Source organism: Solenopsis invicta, chromosome 3 (genome assembly GCF_016802725.1).
Source record: "Solenopsis invicta isolate M01_SB chromosome 3, UNIL_Sinv_3.0, whole genome shotgun sequence".
NCBI lineage: Eukaryota > Metazoa > Arthropoda > Insecta > Hymenoptera > Formicidae > Solenopsis > Solenopsis invicta.
Genome location: NC_052666.1, coordinates 14,144,743 through 14,169,801, shown reverse-complemented (window position 1 = coordinate 14,169,801; position 25,059 = coordinate 14,144,743). Strand labels below are relative to the sequence as shown.

The 25,059-nt window shown below is 36.3% G+C and overlaps 1 protein-coding gene across 4 annotated transcripts in view; it reads right to left on the bottom strand.

Moving 5' to 3' along the window:
• Nucleotides 1-25,059, bottom strand: part of LOC105196485 (sodium-coupled monocarboxylate transporter 1) — a 459,320-nt gene that overhangs the window by 235,129 nt on the left and 199,132 nt on the right. For 3 of the 4 annotated variants that reach the window (XM_039447232.1, XM_039447233.1, XM_039447234.1), the window contains one exon: nucleotides 7,506-7,646. The exons of the other annotated variant lie outside the window; for it this stretch is intronic. In XM_039447232.1, the coding sequence (XP_039303166.1) occupies nucleotides 7,506-7,646 (141 nt within the window). The remainder of the gene's footprint in view (nucleotides 1-7,505; nucleotides 7,647-25,059) is intronic. 4 annotated transcript variants of the gene reach the window in all.

Below are 25,059 nucleotides of genomic sequence, written 5' to 3'. Positions count from 1 at the left end.
CTTTTTAGTACTATGCCCCAAAAAATATACACTGTTTTTTCCTTGAATTTAAGTATTTTTCACAGCCTGTAGCTCAATAAAAAATTTTTTCTCGACAAATCCAATGCAAGTGCCATAAAGTATGACATTTTTTCTACAAAATGCTTTTTTTTTAATTTTTTCTACGATTTTTTTTGACCGAGTTACAAGACTTCGAAGAAACACATTTTTTACAGTACATTTTTCTGAAAAATGACGTTTACCGCCGACATTAGCATTACCCAATATGCACTACGTGGAGGTTGCCGGTCGGATTTTTGCACATCGTGTGCGTGCGTGCGTGCGTGCGTGCGTGCGTGCGTGTGTGTGTGTGTGTGTGTGTCACAGCAGAGATAAGGACCTCACAGTTTGTCACTTCTGCGATATTTAATGACTTCAAACCTTCTCTGCTGTATGTGTGTGTATGCGCGCGCGCACATGAGTGTTCAATAGTATGTATTTCCTCTTTGATCAATTACTGCTTGCTAGCATTCTCGTATATTTATACATCTTGCAATACGATCTTGCGGAATGTTGTGCCAAATTTTCGTTAAAATTTCTCGCAATTCTTCTAAATTTTGCGGTTGTTCTTCGCGACGCCTTAATCGTCGTTCCATTTTATCCCAAATGTGCTAGATTGGATTTAAGTCCGGGCTATTGGCGAGATGATTTAACAGTCTAGTTGCGTGTCGTTCAAAAAAACGTCACGTTATATTCGCCGTCGACCGTTGTCCTGCATGAAAATAAAGTTTCGACAAGTTCGATTTAATTGCAAAACGTGTGGTCGTAAAATATCGTTGACATAACGAACACCTGTCATTGCCGGAGGTGGCAGGTTTACCAGATCACTTTGTCTTGTAAGTGATATAGTCCTCCACACCATCACGGAACCGCCATTGTAAGATCGTACTGGCATTACACAACGTTGATCATAGCGTTTATTTCGTCGACGCCAAGAACGACGATTAAGGCGTCGCAAAGAAAAGCCGCAAAATTTAGAAGAATTGGGAGAAATTTTAACGAAAATTTGGCACAACATTTCGCAAGATTGTATTGCAAGATGTATAAATATGCGAGATCGCTTGCAAGCAGTAATTGATCAGAGAGGAGGAAATACACACTATTAAATACTCATGCGCGCGCGCGCATACACACTCACAGAAGAGAGGGTTTGAAGTTATTAAATACCGCAGAAGTGACGAACTGTGGGATCCTTATCTCTGCTGTGATACACACACATGCACGCACGCACGCACGCACGTACACACACACACACACACACACACACACACACACACACACACACACACACACGATGTGCAAAAATCCGACTAGCAACCTCCACGTGGTGCATATTGGGTAATGCTAATGTCGGCGGTAGACATCATTTTTCAGAAAAATGTACGTAAAAAATGTGTTTCTTCGAAGTCTTGTAACTCGGTCAAAAAAAATTGTAGAAAATATTTTAAAAAAAGCATTTTGTAGAAAAAATGTCATACTTTATGGCACTTGCATTGGATTTGTCGAGAAAAAATATTTTATTGAGCTACAGGCTGTTAAAAATACGTAATTTCAAGGAAAAAACAGTGTATCTTTTTTGGGGCATAGTACTAAGAAATTGAAAAAATTTTTGAAAACAATTAATAACCTGTTAAAACTAAAACTTCGAGCTTTGGTTTTTTGATTTTTTGTTTACGATGATTTTTCACGGAGTACGGATATAATTTGTAAAAAATGCAGGTTTAGCTTCAAAGTTGCGTAACTCAGTCAAAAAAAATCGTAGAAAAATTTAAAAAAAAGCTTTTTTAGGCAAAATATTGTAGTTTATGAAGCTTTACTTGAATTATTCGAAAAAAATTTGTTGGTTGAGCTGCAAAGTGTCAAAAATACGAAATTTTAAAGAACAAAACAGGGTGTGCTTTCTTACTGCATAAGACAAGGAAGTTAAAAAAATTTTGAAAATCTGCTGATAGAGCGTTAAAGTTGGATCTTCAAGCTTCAAAATGCTTTTTTTATTTTTATCTACGATGATTTTTCACCGAGTTACAGTCATTTGAAAATAGCCTAATTTTTAGTGTGTGGAAAGTGTTCCCTATTCTTTTTGAGTAGTGTATATATCAAGGTCAACATGATTGGACCTCGGTTCCCTATACTACATAAATACTTGAATTTTGTTACATATTATTATGAGTGACTAACGCACAACGTTTAGCAGTTGCCGCGGCTGACGGTGTCCTTTCGACATTTCATGTTGTCAATAGTAAGTACAAGAATTTTCTTCTTTGTTGATATTAACTTTTTACACTTCTTTTTTTATAAAAATATATAAAGAGGAAAGCTAATGAGAGTGCTGCACGGTTGATTTTGCGCGAAAGTAAATAGTCATTTATAGACTCAGAATCATTTAATCGATTGACATTATTCTTTGAACGTTTCGACACTCTTTGAAGTCATCAACAGCAAAAAATTTTAAAAATACATAAATCGAAAATTCGTAAGCGAACGTGTCTTCTTAACAATTCAGTATTCAAGCCATCGCCGATCCCATATGGTTGTCACTACCGTTTGGCCAAGTCCGGAGTGAAAATTATTTCAACTTGATATGGGGGAAGATTTGATCACCCATTAAAAATTGACGACGACTTGCGAAGCCATGGATAAGGCGTTTTACCCTAGTAATTATCGAACGGAATTAGGGAAAGCCGCAGTCAGTACTTCTTTTTTTTACATTGTTGGGACACTGTGGAAGCCCCCGTGATCTCACTGGTGCGTGGTCTAACGGTTATTTTATTCATTTGTAACACGAAAACAAATGTATAAATAAAAATTACCTTTGTCGATATCGGATAAAGGACTCCGCACAAACCTTATAAAAAATGGGTCCTGGTAGATTTGGTTGAAGCTTTGGAAATTTGTAGTTTACATAATCGTGATGAAAAATTCTCATTGCCTCAACTTGATGCATTGAACCGTTTGGGCTCTAAGGACAGTTGAATGTAGGAAATAGACGACTACATACATATAGGCAATCACCTGATAATGCCTTTCTCTTCTATCCACTTCTCACTCCTCTTTCTCTTTTTTTTCTCTCCCCTATACTTCTCCGCGTGTGTATATGTTTGTATGCGTGTGTACGCACGTGCATTACAAAGATGAGGACCTTACGGTTCGTCACTTCCGCAGTATTTTATAAATCTAAACCCTCTCTGCTATGTGCTTGTAAATGTGTGTGTGTGTGTGTGTGTGTATTTACACACACACACACACACACACACACACATTTACACGCACAGAGCAGAGAGGGTTTCGAGTCATAAAATACTGCGGAAATGACGAACCGTAGAATCCTCATCTCTGCTGTAACGCACGCATGCACGCGCGCGCGCGCGCGTGTGTGTGTGTGTGTGTGTGTGTGTGTGTATACACGCGGAAAAGAGTAGGGGAAAAAAAAGAGATAAAGGAGTGGGGAGAGGGTAAGAAAGAGAGGCACTATTAGGTAATTTCTTACACGCAGTAGGCAGTCGCCTATTTCCTACTGTTCGTTATTTGAACGAATTTAAAAATGTCGCAAGATTCCTGCCGTATTCGTACGGCTCTGTCTGCTTCCCCGGCCTCGTCGTCGTTCTCGGTGGATCGAGGAGCTGAGAACGACGGAAAAACGCGGGAGCAGAGCTTCGCGGCTTTTCGCGCTCTCGTTAGCTGGCGCTCACTCTTTCGTTCGAGAACTGTGTTACGGAAAACACGCGACTAGCGATCGCGATCCATTTTGACTCCGTTCCGAGAACTACGATTCTTATATCGTACAGAGCGCTGTGTATTGCGTAGGCCCAGAGATCGTTGAGCTCTGTGCCGCAGTGAAATAAAGTGAGGGTGACAAGTAACTCCAGTGCGTGTCTCTTAAGATGCCTCTCTGTAATTTTTGTCTAAACGCTCTAAGTCCAGAGAGTTCTTCTGGACCGAGGCAATACGCGAACACCTACATTCAACTGTCTCTAGAACTTAAACAGCTCAATGCATCAAGTTGAAGCAATGAGAGCTTTTCATCTGCATCATGTAAACTACAAATTTCCAAAATTTCAAATCCACCAAAACCCATTTTTCTTCAAATTTGTGCGGGGTCCTTTGTGTCATTATCTCCCGGACTAGAAGGACCTGAGAAATAATAAGCGTAAAACCGGAAAGTCAAGGCAAAGGATAAAATGGCTATATCTCCTAGAGCATGCATGACAGATTGTAAAGCCAATGATAATAATGATAATGGTGATAATGTTGAGATTTGAGTTAAATGTATCTATAAGTTGTAAATGAAGACAAGTAAATATTTGCAAAAGTTGTAACCTTAATAGATCAGATCACCCTGATCTAATCTAAAATAAGTATAAATTTATGAATAAAAAAAAATAATTACTGCATATAATTAAATGATATTTTACAGATACAATATATACTGCACAATATATACTGTAAAATTGTAAATTTTTAAAGTGATTGAGCTCAAAATAAAGGCTGCACAAATAATTCTTACAAAGGTCATTCTCTGTAACTGTAACGAATGCAAATTTTTCTTGGAAACTAATAGTCTGATTGAATTCATTTTTGGCAGGAATATTCTTAAGAAAATTACACAGGTCTACGAAATTTAAGGAGGAAGGGTCATGTGTTTTGGACTTTTAAAGATGTTTTTCTAGGATTTCGATACGCTGAAAACTGCTGCGCAAAAACAATTATTTTCGAACTATTTTTATGAACTTTTTCTGGCTAAAAAAAAATGGGAGCAAGATAAGCTCTACGCAGAAATGTTCCCACAATAAAGAAAATATTTTTTCGTAACTTATAAAAATGTTTTATACAAATCATAAACAAAAAATTTTGAAAAATCATTGAAAATTGTAAAAACATGATAAATTTTAAAATATGAAAGCAAGTTATTTAAAAAAAATATATATAAAAAACATTTGACTATTTAGGCTTATAAATTCCCTAATCCTCCATCTCACCTCCCTTTCCTTCCACGTTAGATCGTCCTCTATCCATACTTTCCCTCCCCTCAGAACCCCCTTCCTTTGCATCACTTCCCTTTTCTCCCCTTCCGTCCTAAAACTTATTATCGCAAGCCCCTCTGTTCTTCTCGCCCTGTTTTCACCTCCCTCACTTCCACCACTTCCACCTCTGCTCCCACTTGCCTCAGTATTTCCTCTACTTCATTTTTCACATCTTTTCCCTCTGTTTTGTATCCCTTTATTATCACCCTCTTTCTTCTTTCCTTCCTATTTTTCCCCTCCCACATCTCCTCCATCTTTCTTACTCTCTCCTCAAGTCCTCCCTCTCCTCCTCCCCCACTTCTTCCTTTCTTACTTATCTCCAATTTCCCTACTTTTTGCTCTAACTCATTTAACCGCCTTCCTCCCCCTTCTCTCCTCAATCCTTCCTCCCATTTTCTTTTCAACTCTTCTACTCTCTTATCCAACCTCTCCCTCTCTCTCCTCCACTCCTCCTCTCTCTTTTTCATCCCTTCCAACTCCCCTACTACCTGCTTCATTTTTTCTTCCATCCTCCCTTCCAATCTCTCCTCTATACTCTCCCACCTTCCCATCGTCTCCTCCATCCACCTCTTCATAGCTCCCATTATCACCATCTCTCCCCCCTCCGTTACTTTCACTGGCGATCTCACCGTTTTTTTACACCTCTGAAATACTTCCGCCTCCTTTCCCTTTCTCTCCTGTCCCTCTCCTACCTCTTGCTCTCTTTTCCTCTTCCACATCTTTAGCGTCCCTGACGTGCTTCCACTACGCACCCTCCCTACACACTTCAATCCCACCGACTTTCCCACCATCAACTCCTTCTTCCTCTCACTTTCCATCTTTCCTTCCCGTCCTTCTCCAAGATATAATTATGACTCCAAAAAAAAACACACCTCTTACCGCTATTCGTTCTCTCCTTTCCTGTCGCCTTTATCTCTCTACTGCCTACTCCCTGGCCGCGCACGCGCGCCTCGCCGTTCTCGCCACACCGCTTGTCGACTCTCTCTTACTAATTCCGCCTCTATGCTTCGCGCTCACGCTTGCGCACACCTTCTCCCTTCCCCGTCCTCCCCCTTCTCGCCGTTTTCTCTCCGCTACTTTTAATCTCACTTCTGCTCTGCTCTCTCTTCCACGCACTCTCTCTCTTATTCACTCCACCCAATCTCACTCCCTTCATTCACTCCACCTCTCCGCTTCACTCACTCTCCTCCCACACACCTCACTCTCCCCTTCTATTCCCCGCAAACACTCCAGCCTCTCAATACAAAATCTCTAACTTGCACTCGTCCACTATCACTTGCTCCGGAAACGAAAGTCCTCAATTTCTATATGTTTAATTTAATTTATATAATTTATTTATAATCTGCTATAAAATTTTAATAGTTTTTATATGTAAATTATTTATATTCTATATGACTTATTTAATTGTTAAAATCTTGACTTATTATTGTTATTTAATTATCGCTTGGCGGCAAAGAGCACTTTTGTTTGTTTTCCCCCCTTACTGAAGCCGATATACTTTTTTTTCTTACTAGCTGGCTTTGCGTATTTGTAATGATAACCGTTCAAGTCTCATGCTTAACGACCAGTCACTTAAAAGTAACGTTGTGAGAAACATCACGTTACAGAAACGGAATTTTAATTGTATCTCTAAGGATTAATAAATGTTTCATTGAATTACTTATCTTTTGCTTCACTGGTTTTTGTCAGCATGTTAGGATAAATCACTTGATGAATTTTTCACTTACTAAAATTAACTTATGCGGAACATCGCGCACATTTATAAATGGATTAAACCATAATCTCACAATGTACACGGTGGGAAATTAGCACTTCGAGGTCGCGAAACCGTGACTCGTTCGCACACCGAATAAAAGATGACCAGATTTTTCAATTGAATTTTGTTATTAGAACTAATTACTAAGCTGATGATGTGACTCCAAAGCAAAGTTGAAACGTTTGAACTCCTTAAATTTCGTAGATTTGTTTTGTCTATCATGTAGCTTTACGGATTTTTCGATATGTTAATCCATTTGTGTATAATAAATTTTTTAAGTCCAGCATTTTAAAACAAAAAATAAATTGGTTTTTTCAAAACAATTTCAATTTTCTAGAAAAAAAAATCCATACGTTACGCAATAGATAAGAATACTTCTGCCAAAAATAAAGACAATCGCGCGACTATTTCTTTTCAAAAAAACATTTACATCAGTTGCGGGGAATGAGCTTTGTAATAGTTATTTGTACAGTATTTATCTTGAGTTTAATTAATTAGAAAATTTACAAGTTTATAGTATATATTGTACATATTGTATATGTAAAATATTATTTAATTATACACTTTAGTGAATTTTTAAAAAAATCTTAAATTTATACTTATTTCAGACCTAGTGAGTCTGGTCTATTTTCTTAAGGGAACAAATAAATAATTATTTACAAAGCAGTTTACTTTATAAAATAACGTACCTTCTAGCTGATTGCAAAGTAGGAAGAGATAAATATCGTTGAATCATATTTTGATTAATGGCTGTGATTTGTATCCAATGTATGAAACCTCCTATAGTAAGCGCCCAAATTGAATGCCTCGCCGAAGGACTCCAATCTGTCCTATTGAAAAATAGTCAGGCTTTAAATTACAATAAATATTTTTCTGATCTAAACTTTTATTCTAACGAAGACACTCTCTTTCCTCCTTTCTCCTTTTTTCCTTTTCTCTTTCTCTCTCTCTCTTTCTCTCTCTTCCTCCTCCCCTCATCATCCCTCTCTTTCGTTCTTCCTTCTTACACCCTGATGTAAACAAACTTTTAATTTACATTGCCTTTTAACCTACAGCTGACACATTGTATTGGATTTGATATTTTGCTATACCATGGGTGTACCGTCAACTAATTATTTTCAATTTTGTATATCTCGGTACGTAATGCATAGAATTTGAATAACTTTTTTAAATATTTTTTTTCGATACGCAAGAAGGTCAAGAAGAAGACTAAATAGATGCAAAAATCCAAAAATTGAATATAGAAATATTTCGAAGAGAAGATGCGAACAATTTATGAATGCTAAGCATGTTTTTAAATAGCTTGGGTATACGACACTGTGTCATCTAAGGGTTAATAATGATACCTTTATTAATTTTAAAATTATTATAAAGCATATATTATTTTGTATACATATATTAAATGTGCGAAGAACCAGTAATTGTCGTGTTTTTTAAAAATCTCACATAAAAAAGTTGTTGAATTAAAAAAAGATGAAGATTGTTAAAAAAGAGTTAATTTATTACAGATTAATGCCCCACGCAATTACAGATACCAATCCGGCAGAATTAATAATTAAGGAAAACATTAGAACATTGTTTGACTTAATTCATTTAGACGCCAGCAATCGTCGAGTAAGAATCAAAAGAAAACAAAGGAATAACACCTAGATAACAATTGGTGAAGGCTCATATTGCAATCACGCGTGATTATCATATCGTGCTTGCAAAAACGCCATCATATTGCCTTCACAACGTGAGGGGAGCACAAGTTTGAGCGTAGATGACATCACTGTGTAATCACACGTGATGGGACATATCGTGTAATTAATTAAAAAGACCGTAGTATTGTATCATAGGTGACATAAAAAAACAGATACGTAATTTATCTGGAGGGCTCGCATTGCTCTCACATGTAAATGAAAATTGTATAATCTCTTCCTTGCTCTCTAAATTTGATTCAGTAGATAATAATTTGATTATCAGTTAATACTTCTGATAATCAGTGCCTAGTATGCCACTAGTAATCAGTAATTATCTGAACTAAAAAAGATATAATTAAAATTTGAAATGTCAAGTATTAGTATTTGCTTTAATTAATTTTTTCAAACTTTTTAAAACTATTTTTTGGTTTTCGTAGTTTTATTTTTTATTATTATTTTAATTGTTTAATATATTTTTATTTCAAACTTTTTAAAGCAACCTTTTTATTAGTTTTTTTAGTTTTGTAAATTTTTTAGTTTTTATGTTAATTTGTCTTTTATTTAAAATTTTTTAATAGAGTTTTTTTTGTTTTTTTATTAATTTCGTATTTTTTGTAATAACCTTTTAATTTTTTAATTTTTATTAATTTTTTAACTTTAATTAACTTTTTAATTTTTTTATTAATTTTTAAAAATTTTTTTATTAAAAACTAAGTTTTGATAGCAGTCAGGAGTTTTTTTTTTTAATAATTTCAAACTTTTAGAAGCTGAATAATCTTGTAATACTGTATATAAATAGTATATAAACATACATGCACATATATGTTCATGTGTGTGTGTGTGTGTGTGTGCGTGCGTGCGTGCGTGCGTGCGTGCGTGCGTGCGTGCGTGCGTGCGTGCGTGCGTGCGTGCGTGCGTGCGTGCGTGCGTGCGTGCGTGCGTGCGTGCGTGTGTGTTGTATGTATGTATGTATGTATACGTATATACAGGGTAGTCCAAAAGTATTGGACCCCCCCAATATTTCCGTTCCCTTGCATTTTACAAGAAAATGTTTCAGACAAAAGTTGTAGGGTTTAAAAAGATCTATTTACCGATCTTATCAGCTTGACCTTGGATGGCGTCGCCAAGGTCAGATCGAAATTACACTAACTTTTTTAAACGGAACACGTAACTTTTTATTGCACATTCTAGTAGCTTATCTCGAGACCTTTCCAAAACACTACAAGAAAGTTTATTTTCTTTGAGTACTTTCCGAGTTGTGAGGCTTGAAAGCTACAGTGTACTGTAGTGTGGGTCCAGCCAGTTAAGGCAAGAGTGGCGTGTGGGTCCGGCCAGTTAAGGAAAGTGTCGCGTGTATCCGGCCAGTTAAGGCAAGAGTGGCGTGTGGGTCCGGCCAGTTAAGGCAAGAGTGGCGTGTGGGTCCGGCCAGTTAAGGCAAATTTTATTCCAATTGGTCAGCTTGGGCAAAATATTCAATTGTACCAAACAATTCACAACAAATGTTCAAATTGTTGCCCTTCAACAGCCTGGCAATGTGCCAATCTGTTATAAACAGCTGAAACCGCATTCCGGTACGTTTCCGGCGGTATTAGTTGTACCTCTTGAGTTATTCTCCCTCTTAAATCATCTAAATCTTGAGGTTTGGTGGCATAAACTTTACTTTTCAAATAACCCCACAAAAAAAAGTCAAGTGGGGTCAAATCTGGAGACCGAGGTGGCCACTCAATATGACCCCTTCGCCCTATCCACCTGTCCTGAAAGACCTCATTCAAATATTGAAGGACAATGACACCATAATGAGGTGGAGCTCCATCCTGTTGGAAATAAATTTCATCCATATTTCCACCAGCTATGTCTCGAATAGCTGGAACAATTTGTTCGCGAAGCATGACTGTGTAAACCTGTGCTGTCAAATTGCCTTCAATGAAAAAAAGACCAACTGGTCTATCATTAAGAATACCAGCCAATACGTTAAGTTTTTGTGGATATTGGGTATGATTGTCTCTTTTCCAATGAGGATTAACGTCACTCCAGTATCTACAATTGTGTCTATTTACATTTCCAGTCAGTTCAAATGTTGCCTCATCAGAGAAAACAATATTATTAAGTAATAGAGGGTCCTCGGCAATCATCTCCATCATGAGATCACAAAATTCGATGCGTCTATCATCAAAATCGTCTTCGGACAACTCTTGGCACAAATGGAGTTTGTATGGATGCCATTTATTCAATTTCAAAATTTTACTGACAGATTCATGAGAGATTTCGTGTTCTTGTGCAACGCGATCGATGGAAATATGGGGATTTTCAACGACAGACTGTAAAACGTTTAATGCCTTATCATTATTTGTTGCTGTTTTACGTCGACCAGATCTTGGGCGGTTTTTAACGCTACCAAGGTCCTCGAAACGTTGAATAGTACGGATTACAGTACTTTTAGAGATCCTATTATTTTCATTCCGAAAATTTTCATTAAATAATCGCGTTACTGTTTTGTACCCTCTTTATTGATCTCCCCATCCTCGCATCATTAACAGTGCTATTCGATCTTTTCCAGAAAGCTCCGCCATTCTTAATTAGAGTAAGGAAGAATTAAACAGGTAAGTGATAGGAAATCACGTCCACGACGTGAGTGCTGCTCGCTAAAAAGACAGCACTGCATCAAAGATACAATGTTAGAGTATCGGTAGTTCTCTAATTAAAGGCGATCTTTATTCTCTCACTCTCGCAAGTACCAATGTACGAGCTCTTGAGCAAACAATACGGATCAATGATTTTAATCTTTAGTGCTGTCTTCTTAGCGAGCAGCACTCACGTCGTGGACGTGATTTCCTATCACTTACCTGTTTAATTCTTCCTTACTCTAATTAAGAATGGCGGAGCTTTCTGGAAAAGATCGAATAACACTGTTAATGATGCGAGGATTGGGAGATCAATAAAGAGGGAACAAAACAGTAACGCGATTATTTAATGAAAATTTTCGGAATGAAAATAATAGGATCTCTAAAAGTACTGTAATCCGTACTATTCAACGTTTCGAGGACCTTGGTAGCGTTAAAAACCGCCCAAGATCTGGTCGACGTAAAACAGCAACAAATAATGATAAGGCATTAAACATTTTACAGTCTGTCGTTGAAAATCCCCATATTTCCATCGATCGCGTTGCACAAGAACACGAAATCTCTCATGAATCTGTCAGTAAAATTTTGAAATTGAATAAATGGCATCCATACAAACTCCATTTGTGCCAAGAGTTGTCCGAAGACGATTTTGATAGACGCATCGAATTTTGTGATCTCATGATGGAGATGATTGCCGAGGACCCTCTATTACTTAATAATATTGTTTTCTCTGATGAGGCAACATTTGAACTGACTGGAAATGTAAATAGACACAATTGTAGATACTGGAGTGACGTTAATCCTCATTGGAAAAGAGACAATCATACCCAATATCCACAAAAACTTAACGTATGGGCTGGTATTCTTAATGATAGACCAGTTGGTCCTTTCTTCATTGAAGGCAATTTGACAGCACAGGTTTACACAGTCATGCTTCGCGAACAAATTGTTCCAGCTATTCGAGACACAGCTGGTGGAAATATGGATGAAATTTATTTCCAACAGGATGGAATCCACCTCATTATGGTGTCATTGTCCGTCAATATTTGAATGAGGTCTTTCAGGACAGGTGGATAGGGCGAAGGGATCATATTGAGTCGCCACCTCGGTCTCCAGATTTGACCCCACTTGACTTTTTTTTGTGGGGTTACTTGAAAAGTAAAGTTTATGCCACCAAACCTCAAGATTTAGATGATTTAAGAGGGAGAATAACTCAAGAGGTACAACTAATACCGCCGGAAACGTACCGTAATGCGGTTTCAGCTGTTTATAACAGATTGGCACATTGCCAGGCTGTTGAAGGGCAACAATTTGAACATTTGTTGTGAATTGTTTGGTACAATTGAATATTTTGCCCAAGCTGACCAATTGGAATAAAATTCGCCTTAACTGGCCGGACACACACGGCACTCTTGCCTTAACTGGCCGGACCCACACGGCACTCTTGCCTTAACTGGCCGGACCCACACGCCACTCTTGCCTTAACTGGCCGGACACACGCCACACTTGCCTTAACTGGCCGGACCCACACGCCACTCTTGCCTTAACTGGCCGGACCCACACGCCACTCTTGCCTTAACTGGCCGGACACACGCCACACTTGCCTTAACTGGCCGGACACACGCCACACTTGCCTTAACTGGCCGGACATACGCCACACTTGCCTTAACTGGCCGGACCCACACGCCACTCTTGCCTTAACTGGCTGGACCCACACTACAGTACACTGTAGCTTTCAAGCCTCACAACTCGGAAAGTACTCAAGGAAAATAAACTTTCTTGTAGTGTTTTGGAAAGGTCTCGAGATAAGCTACAAGAATATGCAATAAAACGTTAGGTGTTCCATTTAAAAAAGTTAGTTTAATTTCGATCTGACCTTGGCGACGCCATCCAAGGTCAAACTGATAAGATCAGTAAATAGATCTTTTTAAACCCTACAACTTTTGTCTGAAATATTTTCTTGTAAAATGCAAGGGAACGGATATATTGAGGGAGTCCAATACTTTTTGCCTACCCTGTGTGTGTATATATATATATATATAAACATTTATGTTATTTAATTTATTATATTTAATTGAAACAAATTTGTAAGTATTATTAAACATGAATATTATTGTTTAAACTCTGTTTTTATATTATTGGTTTTTAATTAAACTTGTTGAACGTTAAACAAATATAAAGTTCAACACAAAATGCTTTCTATAATAAAATATAAAGGAATAAATTATTAAATTATATAAAAATAAATAATTATACAAAATTCATTGCCAGTTACGAAAAGCAATAGTATACGTGTCGTAAACTATAGATTTTCAGTAGTTACAGTGAATTTCGGAACACAGCCTTACATATATTAAGTGGGAATGCGCATTCGCCATTTTGGCTCCTAGCAACTGGCGCGCTTTTCAAAGCCAACGATGTTGAATATTTTCCTTGGTCAAATTTCCCGCACTAGGAGCCAATATGGCGAATGCGTATTTCTTCTCAAGGCCTATTTCACCAATCTTGGTTAGAGCTAACCGAGAAGTTAATCCATTGGAATTGACCAATCATATTCTTTATTGTGTGAAATAACAAATGCGATTTGTCAATTCCAATGGACTAATCGATTGGTTAGATTGGTGAAAGAAGCCCTTAATATAGTACTCTAGCCATGACGTAGTACTCTAGCCATGACGTCCTTTTTCTAATAGCGCTAAAATTCCTGGCCCACTAACGGCGCACAATTCATTCTGGTCAAAATGTGAACTAAAATCACATCCATTTTATTGACAGTGTGGTAAAATGGATGTGATTTTAGTTCATATTCCGGCCAGAATGGATGTACGTCGTTAGTGCGTCGGAAATTTTAGCGTTATAAGAAAAAGGCTATCGTGGCCGCTCTCAGGTTCCTCTCTGTGTATACTCAGCGCCATGCCTAAGATGCCTAAGGAGGTCACGTGACTACTTCCGATCACGTCCTATTTCTGGCATCACCAATCTATGTAAATCACAATATCAATGTATCATATTTTTTTTTATATGCCGTTAGCCGTTGCACGTGTCTAATTTTTTCGTTTTAATTGTTCTTACTTATATTACTTCTTGTTCTTGCGACCGTCAATCGCGAAATCTTTGTTCTCGCGACCGTAGTATTTTTGAATTATTTCTTTGTAGTTTTTTATAGTTTTTATATTTTTTATATATTTTTTTCAATTTATATATTTGTTATTGTATTCGTAGGTTTTTTATTAATTAATAGAAATAAGTATGTACAATGAGGTACATAAATGAGATCCTTTTTCCTGGTAGGTACTCGAACAATTTAAATCAATCATGTGTTGTCATTGGCTTAATGAGTTTGTCTGATTGAATAAGATTGTTGTGATTTTTGCACTAACAACACCGAAAAAGGATCTCATTATTAATGCACTTCATTGAATAATAATAACCTAACATAACCTAATCTACTATGTGTCATTTTTTTTTAATGTCTTACAACAGTAAATCACTATAAAATTCCCCACGCGGATGCTTTTAACGCACATTATTGGTTAATCAATTTGCTATACCTAACTTTCTTGCAAACCAATGAGAGAACATATAGACAAATAATATTATTTATTGTCTATTATTTTAATAGAACAATTAATGATAATTATACGCTTTAAGCCATGCTTGGTTACTAAGAAGTTCATGTGCAAAAGTTGATATCATATTATGTTGTAGTTACTGAAAACTAAGGTAACAAAGGTACGCCTTCGGTGAAACGCATACTCCCTCGCTTTTTGCCAACCGAAGGTAGGCAGCAGTCGGACGTAAAAATTAATAAATTTGACGTGTATTTATTAATGACTATTGCGTATTTATTAGTATACGAGTGTATTTATTAATACATTGATCAATAAGAGCTTTTCAATGATTTCCACTAACATTTCATTGATCTTTACGTTAAAACATCACTGATTATTCAATCATCACACACACGCGCGCGCGCACGCACGCACGCACGCATGCACACATACATACGAGGTGTCTCATTTTAAATGATCCAGCCAAATCTCTCAAAAACTAAACCCAATAGACAAAAATGTTTCAGACAAAAGTTGTATGATTTCGAGGGGGACATAAGATGGCGTCATTAATTTGACCTTGAATAGTTGCTTGAAGGTCACGTAAAGATCACCTTTAATTTTTTAAATGGAACTCCCTATTTTTTATTGTATATTTTTGTAGCTTATCTCGAGACCTTTCCAAAACATTATAATTTTTTTTTTTTCGTTAAGTATTTTTTGAGTTACAAAACTTGAAATTCATAATACCGCCAGCATTAGCGTTATTCAAGATGTATCACATGGACGTTGCCACGGTCAGATGTACGTCCCGTCTTTAGTTTTCAAGATGTTTGGCTGGATCATTTAAATGAGACACCCTGTATATATGTATATACAGAGTGTCCCAGAGTAACAATGTGCCATATTACTGTGTTCTTGTATTTTAGAGAGAAAGAGATGCAATGCTATATTCACAAAGTTACATTATTTAACTTTTGGTTTTTTACTATAAAAAATTTTACTATAAATATTACAAAGAACAAAATACTTAATAATCGTGATCGCGAGTGTACAGCGTTGACGCGTGCCACGGCGTGGTGCGGGGGCATGAGAAAGGGGTGCGGTGCCAAGCTATCCTTCCCCTCGTCACGTGCCACTTACCGTCGCGGTGTCGCCTACAGTCGGGCCGCGGTGGGCGGTCCTACGGCTCAGGCGAGCAACCGCTTGTTTTTTCGCGCGCTCTTATTTGGTCGACTTTAATATTTTATTACTCGAAAGTTGTTGCAAATGACGCAAAATGGTGTTAAGACTTTTTGATTTATCTCGATTTCTTCTACCTCATCGTGATAAAATATATACGTTGCTCTGGGACACTCTGTATATATATATACATTCATAAATATTATTAGAAATAAGAGTATATTTTTACCAGTATATACTGGGTGTTCAAATAGTCCCGGACCGGCAATATATCTCGAAAACTAAGCATTTTAGAAAAAAATGTTTCAGATAAAAGTTGTAGAGTTTCAAAAGATCTATTTACTGATCTTATCAATTTGGCCTTGGATGGCGTCGCCAAGGTCAAATCGAAATCACATTAACTTTTCTAAATAAAACTGTCTACTTTTTATTGCATATTCTTGTAGCTTATCTCAAGACCTTTCCAAAACACTATAAACAAATGTATTTTGGTTAAGTATCTTTTGAGTTGTGAAGCTTGAAAGTTACAGTACATTACAGCTTTCAAGCTTCACAACTCGGAAAATACTCAACGAAAATAAACTTTCTTGTAGTGTTTTGAAAAGGTGTACAAAATTGTACAAAACTTTTCGACTCACAAAGGAAGGATGCGGTGACTCATCCTGGAATTTTGATCCTAACTTTTAATTATTCTAGAAATAAAGAAAAAGCTTACGTCTCCCGGCGATTGATTAAATAGGCCATATTTTTGGACTAATAAATTTGTGAAAATTGATCATACCGCGGCGCGCTGTATGAGCCTTCCTGGTAAATCTCCTTCCAACCTGTGCAGTTGGCTCTATGAGTTAAGTGCTTGCTTCACAATCATAATTCACAATCTTATGATCCAAGTTTGTTCCCGGAGGTGGCTAATAGTTTTTTTTAATAATTGTTTTTATTTATGTTTATTTGATGATATTGATATAGTATGCAAATTTTTCAAATCAAAAATTTAATTTAATATTACATTTTAAACATTAATTTAAATTTATTGTTATTTTAAGGAAATTTTAATTCAGGTAATATTTAAAATAATAAATAATTAAATAATAAATAAATTAAAATTAAAATACTTTCATTATTAATTAAAAAATTACGTAAAATACTTGCTAGATAAAATTTATAATAGTTTTACACTGAGAGAAGAAAATGATTGCAATTACTATAATTCAACTGTAATTTATAGTGGTTTTTGGTACGATCTATAAATTATAGTAATTCTGAATTATAATATTCTGAATTATAAGATGATAACTGACATCTAGACGTGTTGGTTCGAAGAAACGGAGATGGTACCTTAGGCCATCGGGTTTACCGAAAACCAACCCACACTGACCGCAACCTCCCATCACCATCCTTCACAAAAGAATTCAGTTATCAGCTCATTGGTATACAGAGCCCTCACAGTTTCTGAACCAACGTCCCTGGATGAGGAGTTACAACATCTTAATCAGACCTTGACTAGGAATGGGTACAACAGCAAGAACATTAATCAGATAACTAAGAGATTGAAGAACAAGATCTCCAGTCCCAATGACACCGAAAATCTGGATGAAGAAAGAGAAAAGAAAATGACGGCTGTCCTTCCGTATCTTCAAGGTACAACAGAGCGCATAGGCAAACTTTTGAGTAAGCATAACATCAGAGTAATCTTCAAACCCCAGAAGAAAATTGCTCAATTACTCCCTAACCCCAAGGATCAAAGACCAAGCCTGGAAACGTGTGTACTAGATACCTTGCATCTGCGGAAAAGTGTACATAGGAGAAACCGGGAGAAAAATCAATATACGGATCAAGGAACACCAGAAGTGTGCCAAATACAGCCACTTTTCACAATCAGCCTTGGCGGAATATTGGATGGAGACTGGACATGCCGTGCAGTATGATAAGTCTACCATGTTGGCCCCGTCACAAGGCTACTTCGCCAAAAAATATCGGGAAGGTCTGGAAATCTTAAAACATCCTGACAACCTTAACCGCAACAAAGACCTTCAAGTAAATCCTATTTGGCATACCGTTCTCCCGGGTTTTTTAATTGACCGGCCGGTCAATCAAAACGCTCCGATTGGCTGACCAAGTCAAACTCCCCACCCCAAGCCCCACCGGGCGCAACGGGGATATATAAGGACTACCACAACCGAAGGGAGCTCAATATCGGAGCTCTCAGCCCTGATGATGCAAGCTGCAATGTTTGCGAAACGTCGGCAAAGTCCCAACACGCACGTGGCATCTATCCGGAAACCCTCTCGGTTAACAAAAAATTATATTATTGTCATTTCTATTAAAAAATGTACTTATGTAACAAGGCGAATATGGGGAATTTTTGATTAAATCGTGTCTAAAATTGAAAATTGACGTGTTTCATAATATATTTCGGAAAAACTCTTTTTTCTAACATTTTATAGTATTCCAACTTTAGACAAAGTATATGCGAGTAACATCTGCAAATCAACCTGTTCGAACGTATTTTGTTCAGTTCTTTTATGTAAAATGCTCACAAAAAAGTTTCACTTACACACTATATGGGTCGTATTGACCCTAACAAAACTTTGCTGCCGTGCCGTTCAAATTCTAGTTGACCAAAAAAGTTGATTAACTATATCAATTGAAAAAGATTTCAAACTTTTTTTACGTCTTGGTCCAAACCTCCTATCTCATTCCGTCTTCACATAGCAAGCGTTCAAAACTTCATATGGGGTCTCTCAGACCCACTTACGTGTTTAAGGGTTAATCATATAGTAAATTAAAACATTTTCGACTTGATTTCATTTTCAAGGAAATTCATCAGAAAAATTATTCTACTATAATAGAACATCGGTGAAAAATCTCATAATGCTCCGCCTTTTATACCATTTACGTATTTCCTTTCTTATGAGAAAACGCCATAACAGCCATCTAGTGACGGTTTTGTGTACTACTATACGCAGAGAAAAAAGTATTTGTAACTATAATTGCATGATTAAGAAAATTATTATGAGAGATGCATCGGATAGTGATTTTTACCGGATAGCCGGATAGCCGGATACCGCGATAGTATTTCTCAACTGTACATTACTCTACGTAACGTCTTCACAATTACGTGTTAAATTTAATTACATTAAATGAAAAACATAATTTTTAAAAAGTAAAATGTTATTTATCTTTAAAATATAAGTCATAATACAAAAGAAAATTCAACAAACAGCTAATTAATTGAAACATTCAAATTATTTAGTTACGTCGCAGCGACGTGCATAAGACGTATCATATTTTCTGCAACTTTGTGATCAAAACAGCACGTCTGTTACGTCTGGTACAAGCAAGGTTGGATTTGACATAAAAAACGTACGAAAGATGTCGATAATTTTGAAAAGAAAATGTTGAGACCCATTTCCACGATGCTAAAACTCGGTGTGACTTTTTGGGCTGAGAACTGTGTGATCAATTAGCTTGTCGCTTTTCCGTAAAAGCTAAACGTTGATTGGTTACAAACTTTTCGATCTGAAAACTCGGACCGATTTCTAGCATTGCGGGCTTTTATAAATAAACTTTTGTATAGTAATTAAAGAATATTGTAATATTATTTTAATTTTATTGGAGTAGTTCGTTACTGGTCGGACAAGAGGCGCGATCGCCCAATCAGAGACGGGCGAACGCTCGGCGAATAGAAATCCGAGACTAGCGAGAGCGGCTCGAAAGTACGTGTGTCCGGTTTCCGGAGTTATTTCGTGTTCGGCAGTCCACGAGAGAGCACGCGATCATCTTACAGTAAAAATCTAGTCCGTTAACGCACGAGATAGAAAGTTAGAGAGAACACTAGAAAGAGTCTTAGTTTCTCAGAGTCATTAAGAGGATGCTATAGTGACGGGAATTACCGACACATTACAGTGTTCATTAATTTTCAAATTGGCTCTACAGATCACACAATCCTTTTACAGAAAGTACGCACTAAAACAAAGTGCGGGCTGGTAAATTTTACGAGAAAATCAAACAAAAAGTTAAAAATTTATTTATTTTTGGTTCGTGGATCTGTCAACTGAGATTAACTTTTGTCATTTACTAACGTTCTGTAGCTCGTATGTATGAAATGAGACCAGGCCGCATTTTAGAAAATTCTAACAAACAACACTGACTGTGTGTCATTCCAGTCAAAAACCTAACAAAAAAGTTTAACATGTAAACAGCTGTACGTGTACAAATTTCGCTTAGCACACGTAAACAATGGCAAGCAGAGTAGTGACTGTAGTTGATAGGTCTTTTCGCAGATGGCGAAATAATCGAAAAACAAAGACAGATCTGTGCGTTGGATAAAGAGCGATAGCCTGGTCTCTCTCGAAAAATAATCTGCAATGCCGACGTCGAGGAAGTTCTTCGGTCACTATAGCATCCTCTTAAAGTAAAGAGAAACCGCAAAACTGAACAAACAGTCTCTTTTTTGTATAAGCAACGAGTTTCCGAAATAATAAAGTTTATTTCTCCATTACTGCTTTGTTAAAATAGAAACACGCGAGTGAACTCTTCATTTCTCAACCTGCTCGATAATTCTCCTCAGAGACTCTTCCCTCACATCCAACAATCGTTTCCTTCAATAAATTTCTAAGAACTGGTTTCAAAATCTCCTGTTTGAGACTAGTTTAGTACCAACCGTAATTGATTATTTCTGGTCAATTTTATTTAACAACAACTACAATATGTAAGATAATAATAAAGTATATAAATGTATAATATTAAAGAAAAAAAACTAATATAATAAAGGATAATAATAAATGATTTTTATTTATATGAAAAAAATTTTAATATATTTAAACCAATGGTTTTGCCCTCGTGTTATAAATCACAGATTGATTATAGGCCGTAAACGAGCAAAACGATTGTTAATTTAATTAATTTATTAAAATCTAACATGATTGCGAGTACGGAACGTTTCGGTCTTATTTGACCTTATTCAGCCGTAACGTTAACATTAATTTATCATAATATAATCATAAGAATTTGCATTATATTATAATAAATATTATCAAACATTTAGTTTTTTGTAGTTGGCCAACCTGCGGGTTTTGCGTAGCTCGACGCGAAAAAGGAGCGTGGTTTCCGAGTTTTGCACACACAATGTAATCCTTTCACCATGGTATCAACGCTCCGAGATGCTCGGGGAGTCAATCGGAATTAGATTCCCGAATCAAGAAGTTCACGTACGCGATGGGGAGTTCTCTTCAAGAACTTTCCAGACGAGTGTGCATAATATCCAAAATGTAGATATTTGATATCGCTCAATTTCACTTTTTGTACGGCAAAGCAGCTAACGCCTGAGAACAGTACAGCTCTGACCAAGATGTTGACAAGTAACACTGTTACAACGCTCTATTTCGTGAAAGTTTTAAACAATTGTAACATGGTTCTAATTTATATCAATGTCAATATTTTTTTAATCCACTATTGAGTAAACTTGCGTAGTTTTGTGAACCCTTGGCTTTGTTTCACATGGTGAGTGAGTAAAAATACTGCGTAATGAGAAATTATATTTGACAGCATATTGACCTGTTCGTTACATTTTAGAAAACCAAGTTATTTTCACACAGACTACCACCCGTTAGTGACGAACACAAACCGAACACCCGATTACGTTATGTGACGGAAAAAGCTAATTTGTATTATTGCTGAAGATGACCTAAAACTCAGGTCGAAACGTACGAAATCAAAAATTAATAGAAATGTAATAAATATTAGATTTTTTATACGCACCAATAACAGCGTTTGACTCACATTAGCCCTGTCTCTTTAATTATCGATGTTATAACTTTGGCGTAAATCATGCCGTGTAAACGTAGTAAATGGCCTACATACACCAATCGGTACGCCATGACAAAAAATGACGCCGGCACAAAAAATCAACAGTCGATGACAACTCCAGAAGTTTCTCAGATTAAAGACAGTAAAAGCAGATAAAAAATTCGTAAAAAAGTAGGTTATACTTGTAAAGGTGAAGTGAGTTCAAGTAAGGTAGCCTTGACATATAATTTGAAAATGATTGCCTTGCAAAACAACAAGCAGAAAATGAACTCAAAAACAGAACGCTATTAAATACGTATACTCGTACTCAAGTGCGAAGAGAGAAAAAATCAGAACTGCTTATACAAATATATCACCGGCGCATTGTTAAAAACTGTTAGCTACTTTGAGCGAATAATCGCACTATGTATTCAAAAAAATGGAAACGTTTTTGAACATTGTTTGTAATACATATGTTTATGAATAATTGTGAGAAACAAGAAAAGTCACGTAAATCAAACATCTCAAATGAATGAAAGTGCATCCATCTCGTTCATTTTAGGTAATGTTAAATGAGAAAATATCTATTAATTTGAATGTGATTGATCATGAAACAAAATCAACCAAGATAATAGATAGAAACAACACATACACGCACGCACGCACGCACACACACACACACACACACACACACACACACACACACACACACACACACACGCACACAAAAATTGACACAAAAGAAATGTAAATTCGATCGAGCAACTTCCGTGTAGTACAGTCGTGAGCTAAAAGGTTGCAACACATTTTCTTCGATTGTTTTTGAAATGTAAACTTGCTCATCGAACGGCGAACGTCATTGGTTCTTACCTGTGGATCCAATCAATTAAGCATCGAATCATCTAACCATCGAAGAAAATGTGTTGCAACCTTTTAGCTCACGACTGTACTAAATAATGCTAATGCCAACAATACCGTAACTTTTAAGCGTTATAACTCAAAAAATACTGTAAATAATAGAAAAATATATTCGATCGCTCATAGGAAGGGCGGAAACTTTTTAAGTAGGTATTACTTCACCATAAAATACACATTTACATTATCAACTCTTTATGTTCATAGTATTTTTCAACTTAATAAACATTTAAAAAATGTTTAATAATTTGTGTATGTTCCACTTATTTGTTAATACCTTTTTAAACTTCGCGCGCCGGCTAAAACCTTTTGAAGATCACTCAAAGGTATGATAATATATATCAAGGTCATTTAAACAACTACTCTATAAAGCATAATTACCAAAATTTCTTTATATTAAGTATTTCTATTTGTTTGGTTTACAATTTTTTTACAGAAAATATTATATAAACTAAAATATTATTTTATTGAAATAATTTAGTTGCATTAAACTATGTTGTTTGACACAAAATACAATTATTTGAAACAATATCTTTTTTTATTATTACACTAAATATTATTCAAAGACAAAAATATTTCTTGCATAAAAATGATATAAAATATGATTAAAATAAAAACTATTTACAATTTACTTCTTTAAATATCATAATAATAATAATTTTATTGTTTTAACTAAATAAGTAACTTAGTTCGGGTATCCTTCCGAATTAACTCCGCCCCTCAATTGGGCTGAAATTTTATTCATAAATTATATTCAATGTGAGAAGTAAAGTGAATGTGGTCTCAATTACGGAAAATTAAAAAAATTTAAAAATTTAAAGTTTTATTAAATATCATTATAATGTCACATTTTCATCAGTTTATAAAGAATTAGATAAACATGTTGAATATGGGATTCTTCTCCGATGGTCTTGATCTTGACATATGTTGTCAAAGTCATAACCCTTAGTAACCTTCAAAAGATTTTAGCCACCGTCTTTCCTTCCACCCCCTTTGTTAAAAAATTTTTAACAAATAAATGTATTTCTTAGTAAAGTAAGGTCCACCTGGAAGGTTTCCGCCCTCCCTACAGGAAATCGAAACCCAAAAAGTATAGTGATTAATATCAACGTGGTCAATCGCAACAAAAATTCGGGTTGGGTTAAATTACAATACGAGGTGTGATCAAAAAGTAAGGTGACTTTTCATTTTTATAAAAAAATATTCATTTATTCATCTAAAATTATGTTATCCCCTTCAAAATAATCCCCCTCTGATACAATGCATTTGTGCCAGCGCTTTTTCCAGTCGTCAAAACATTTCTGAAATGCACTTTTGCCTTGAGCTCCTCCAGCGATGCAGCCTTAATCTCCTCAATCGTCGCAAACTTCGTCCTTTCATAGGCCTTTTCAATTTTGGGAAGAGGAAAAAGTCGCAGGGGGCCAAGTCTGGTGAATACGGTGGCTGAGGCATGATGATAGTATTGTTTTTGGCCAAAAAAGTACTCACTAGTAACGACGTGTGCGCAGGTGCATTATCATGGTGCAGAATCCATGAATTTTCTTTCCACACTTCCGGACGTATTTTTTTTTATTGCTTCACGCAAACGCCGCATAACCTCAAGGTAATACTCCTTGTTTACCGTACGACCTTGTGGTAGGAATTCTTGATGCACAACGCCATGGTAATCAAAGAAAACTGTGAGCAAAACCTTCACATTCGAACGAACTTGGCGTGCCTTTTTCGGTCCTGGCTCTCCTGGGCTCTTCCACTGGGATGATTGGGCTTTGATTTCGACGTCATAACCATATACCCATGTTTCGTCACCAGTTATAACCCTTTTGAGCAGATCAGGATCATCATTGACGTCGTTCAACATGTCTTGGGCGATGTTCATGCGACGCTGCTTCTGATCAAAATTAAGCAGTTTTGGAACGAATTTCGCTGACACACGTGTCATACCCAAAACATCCGTTAAAATTGATTGGCATGAGCCAAACGATATGTTAAGATCATCAGCTATTTCTCTAATCGTGATTCGACGATTTTTCAACACAATTTCTTTCACTTCCTGAACATTTTCGTCGGTTTTTGACGTGCTGGGGCGTCCAGAGCGAGGTTCATCGTTAACATTTTCTCGGCCCTTTTGGAATAACTTATACCATTTATAAACATTTGTTTTGCTCAAAGTTGACTCACCGTACGCCACTGTCAACATTTCAAGAGTTTTTGAACACTTAATACCATTTTTTACACAAAAATTAATGCAAACTCTCTGCTCCATTATTTTCAACAGCAAAAAATCGCCGAGCACGCAAACACGAGTCTAACCTTTATGCCTCTCACATAAAAACAACACATGCTATATAGTCAAAACTGTGAACATATGATCGTGACGAGTGTACCAACACAAAAAAAAAAATTTGAAATTAGAGTGTACAGAGCGCGCAAAATTCAAAAAGTCACCTTACTTTTTGATCACACCTCGTATATCTTTTGAGTTTTGTCATCCTGTAGGAAATATAC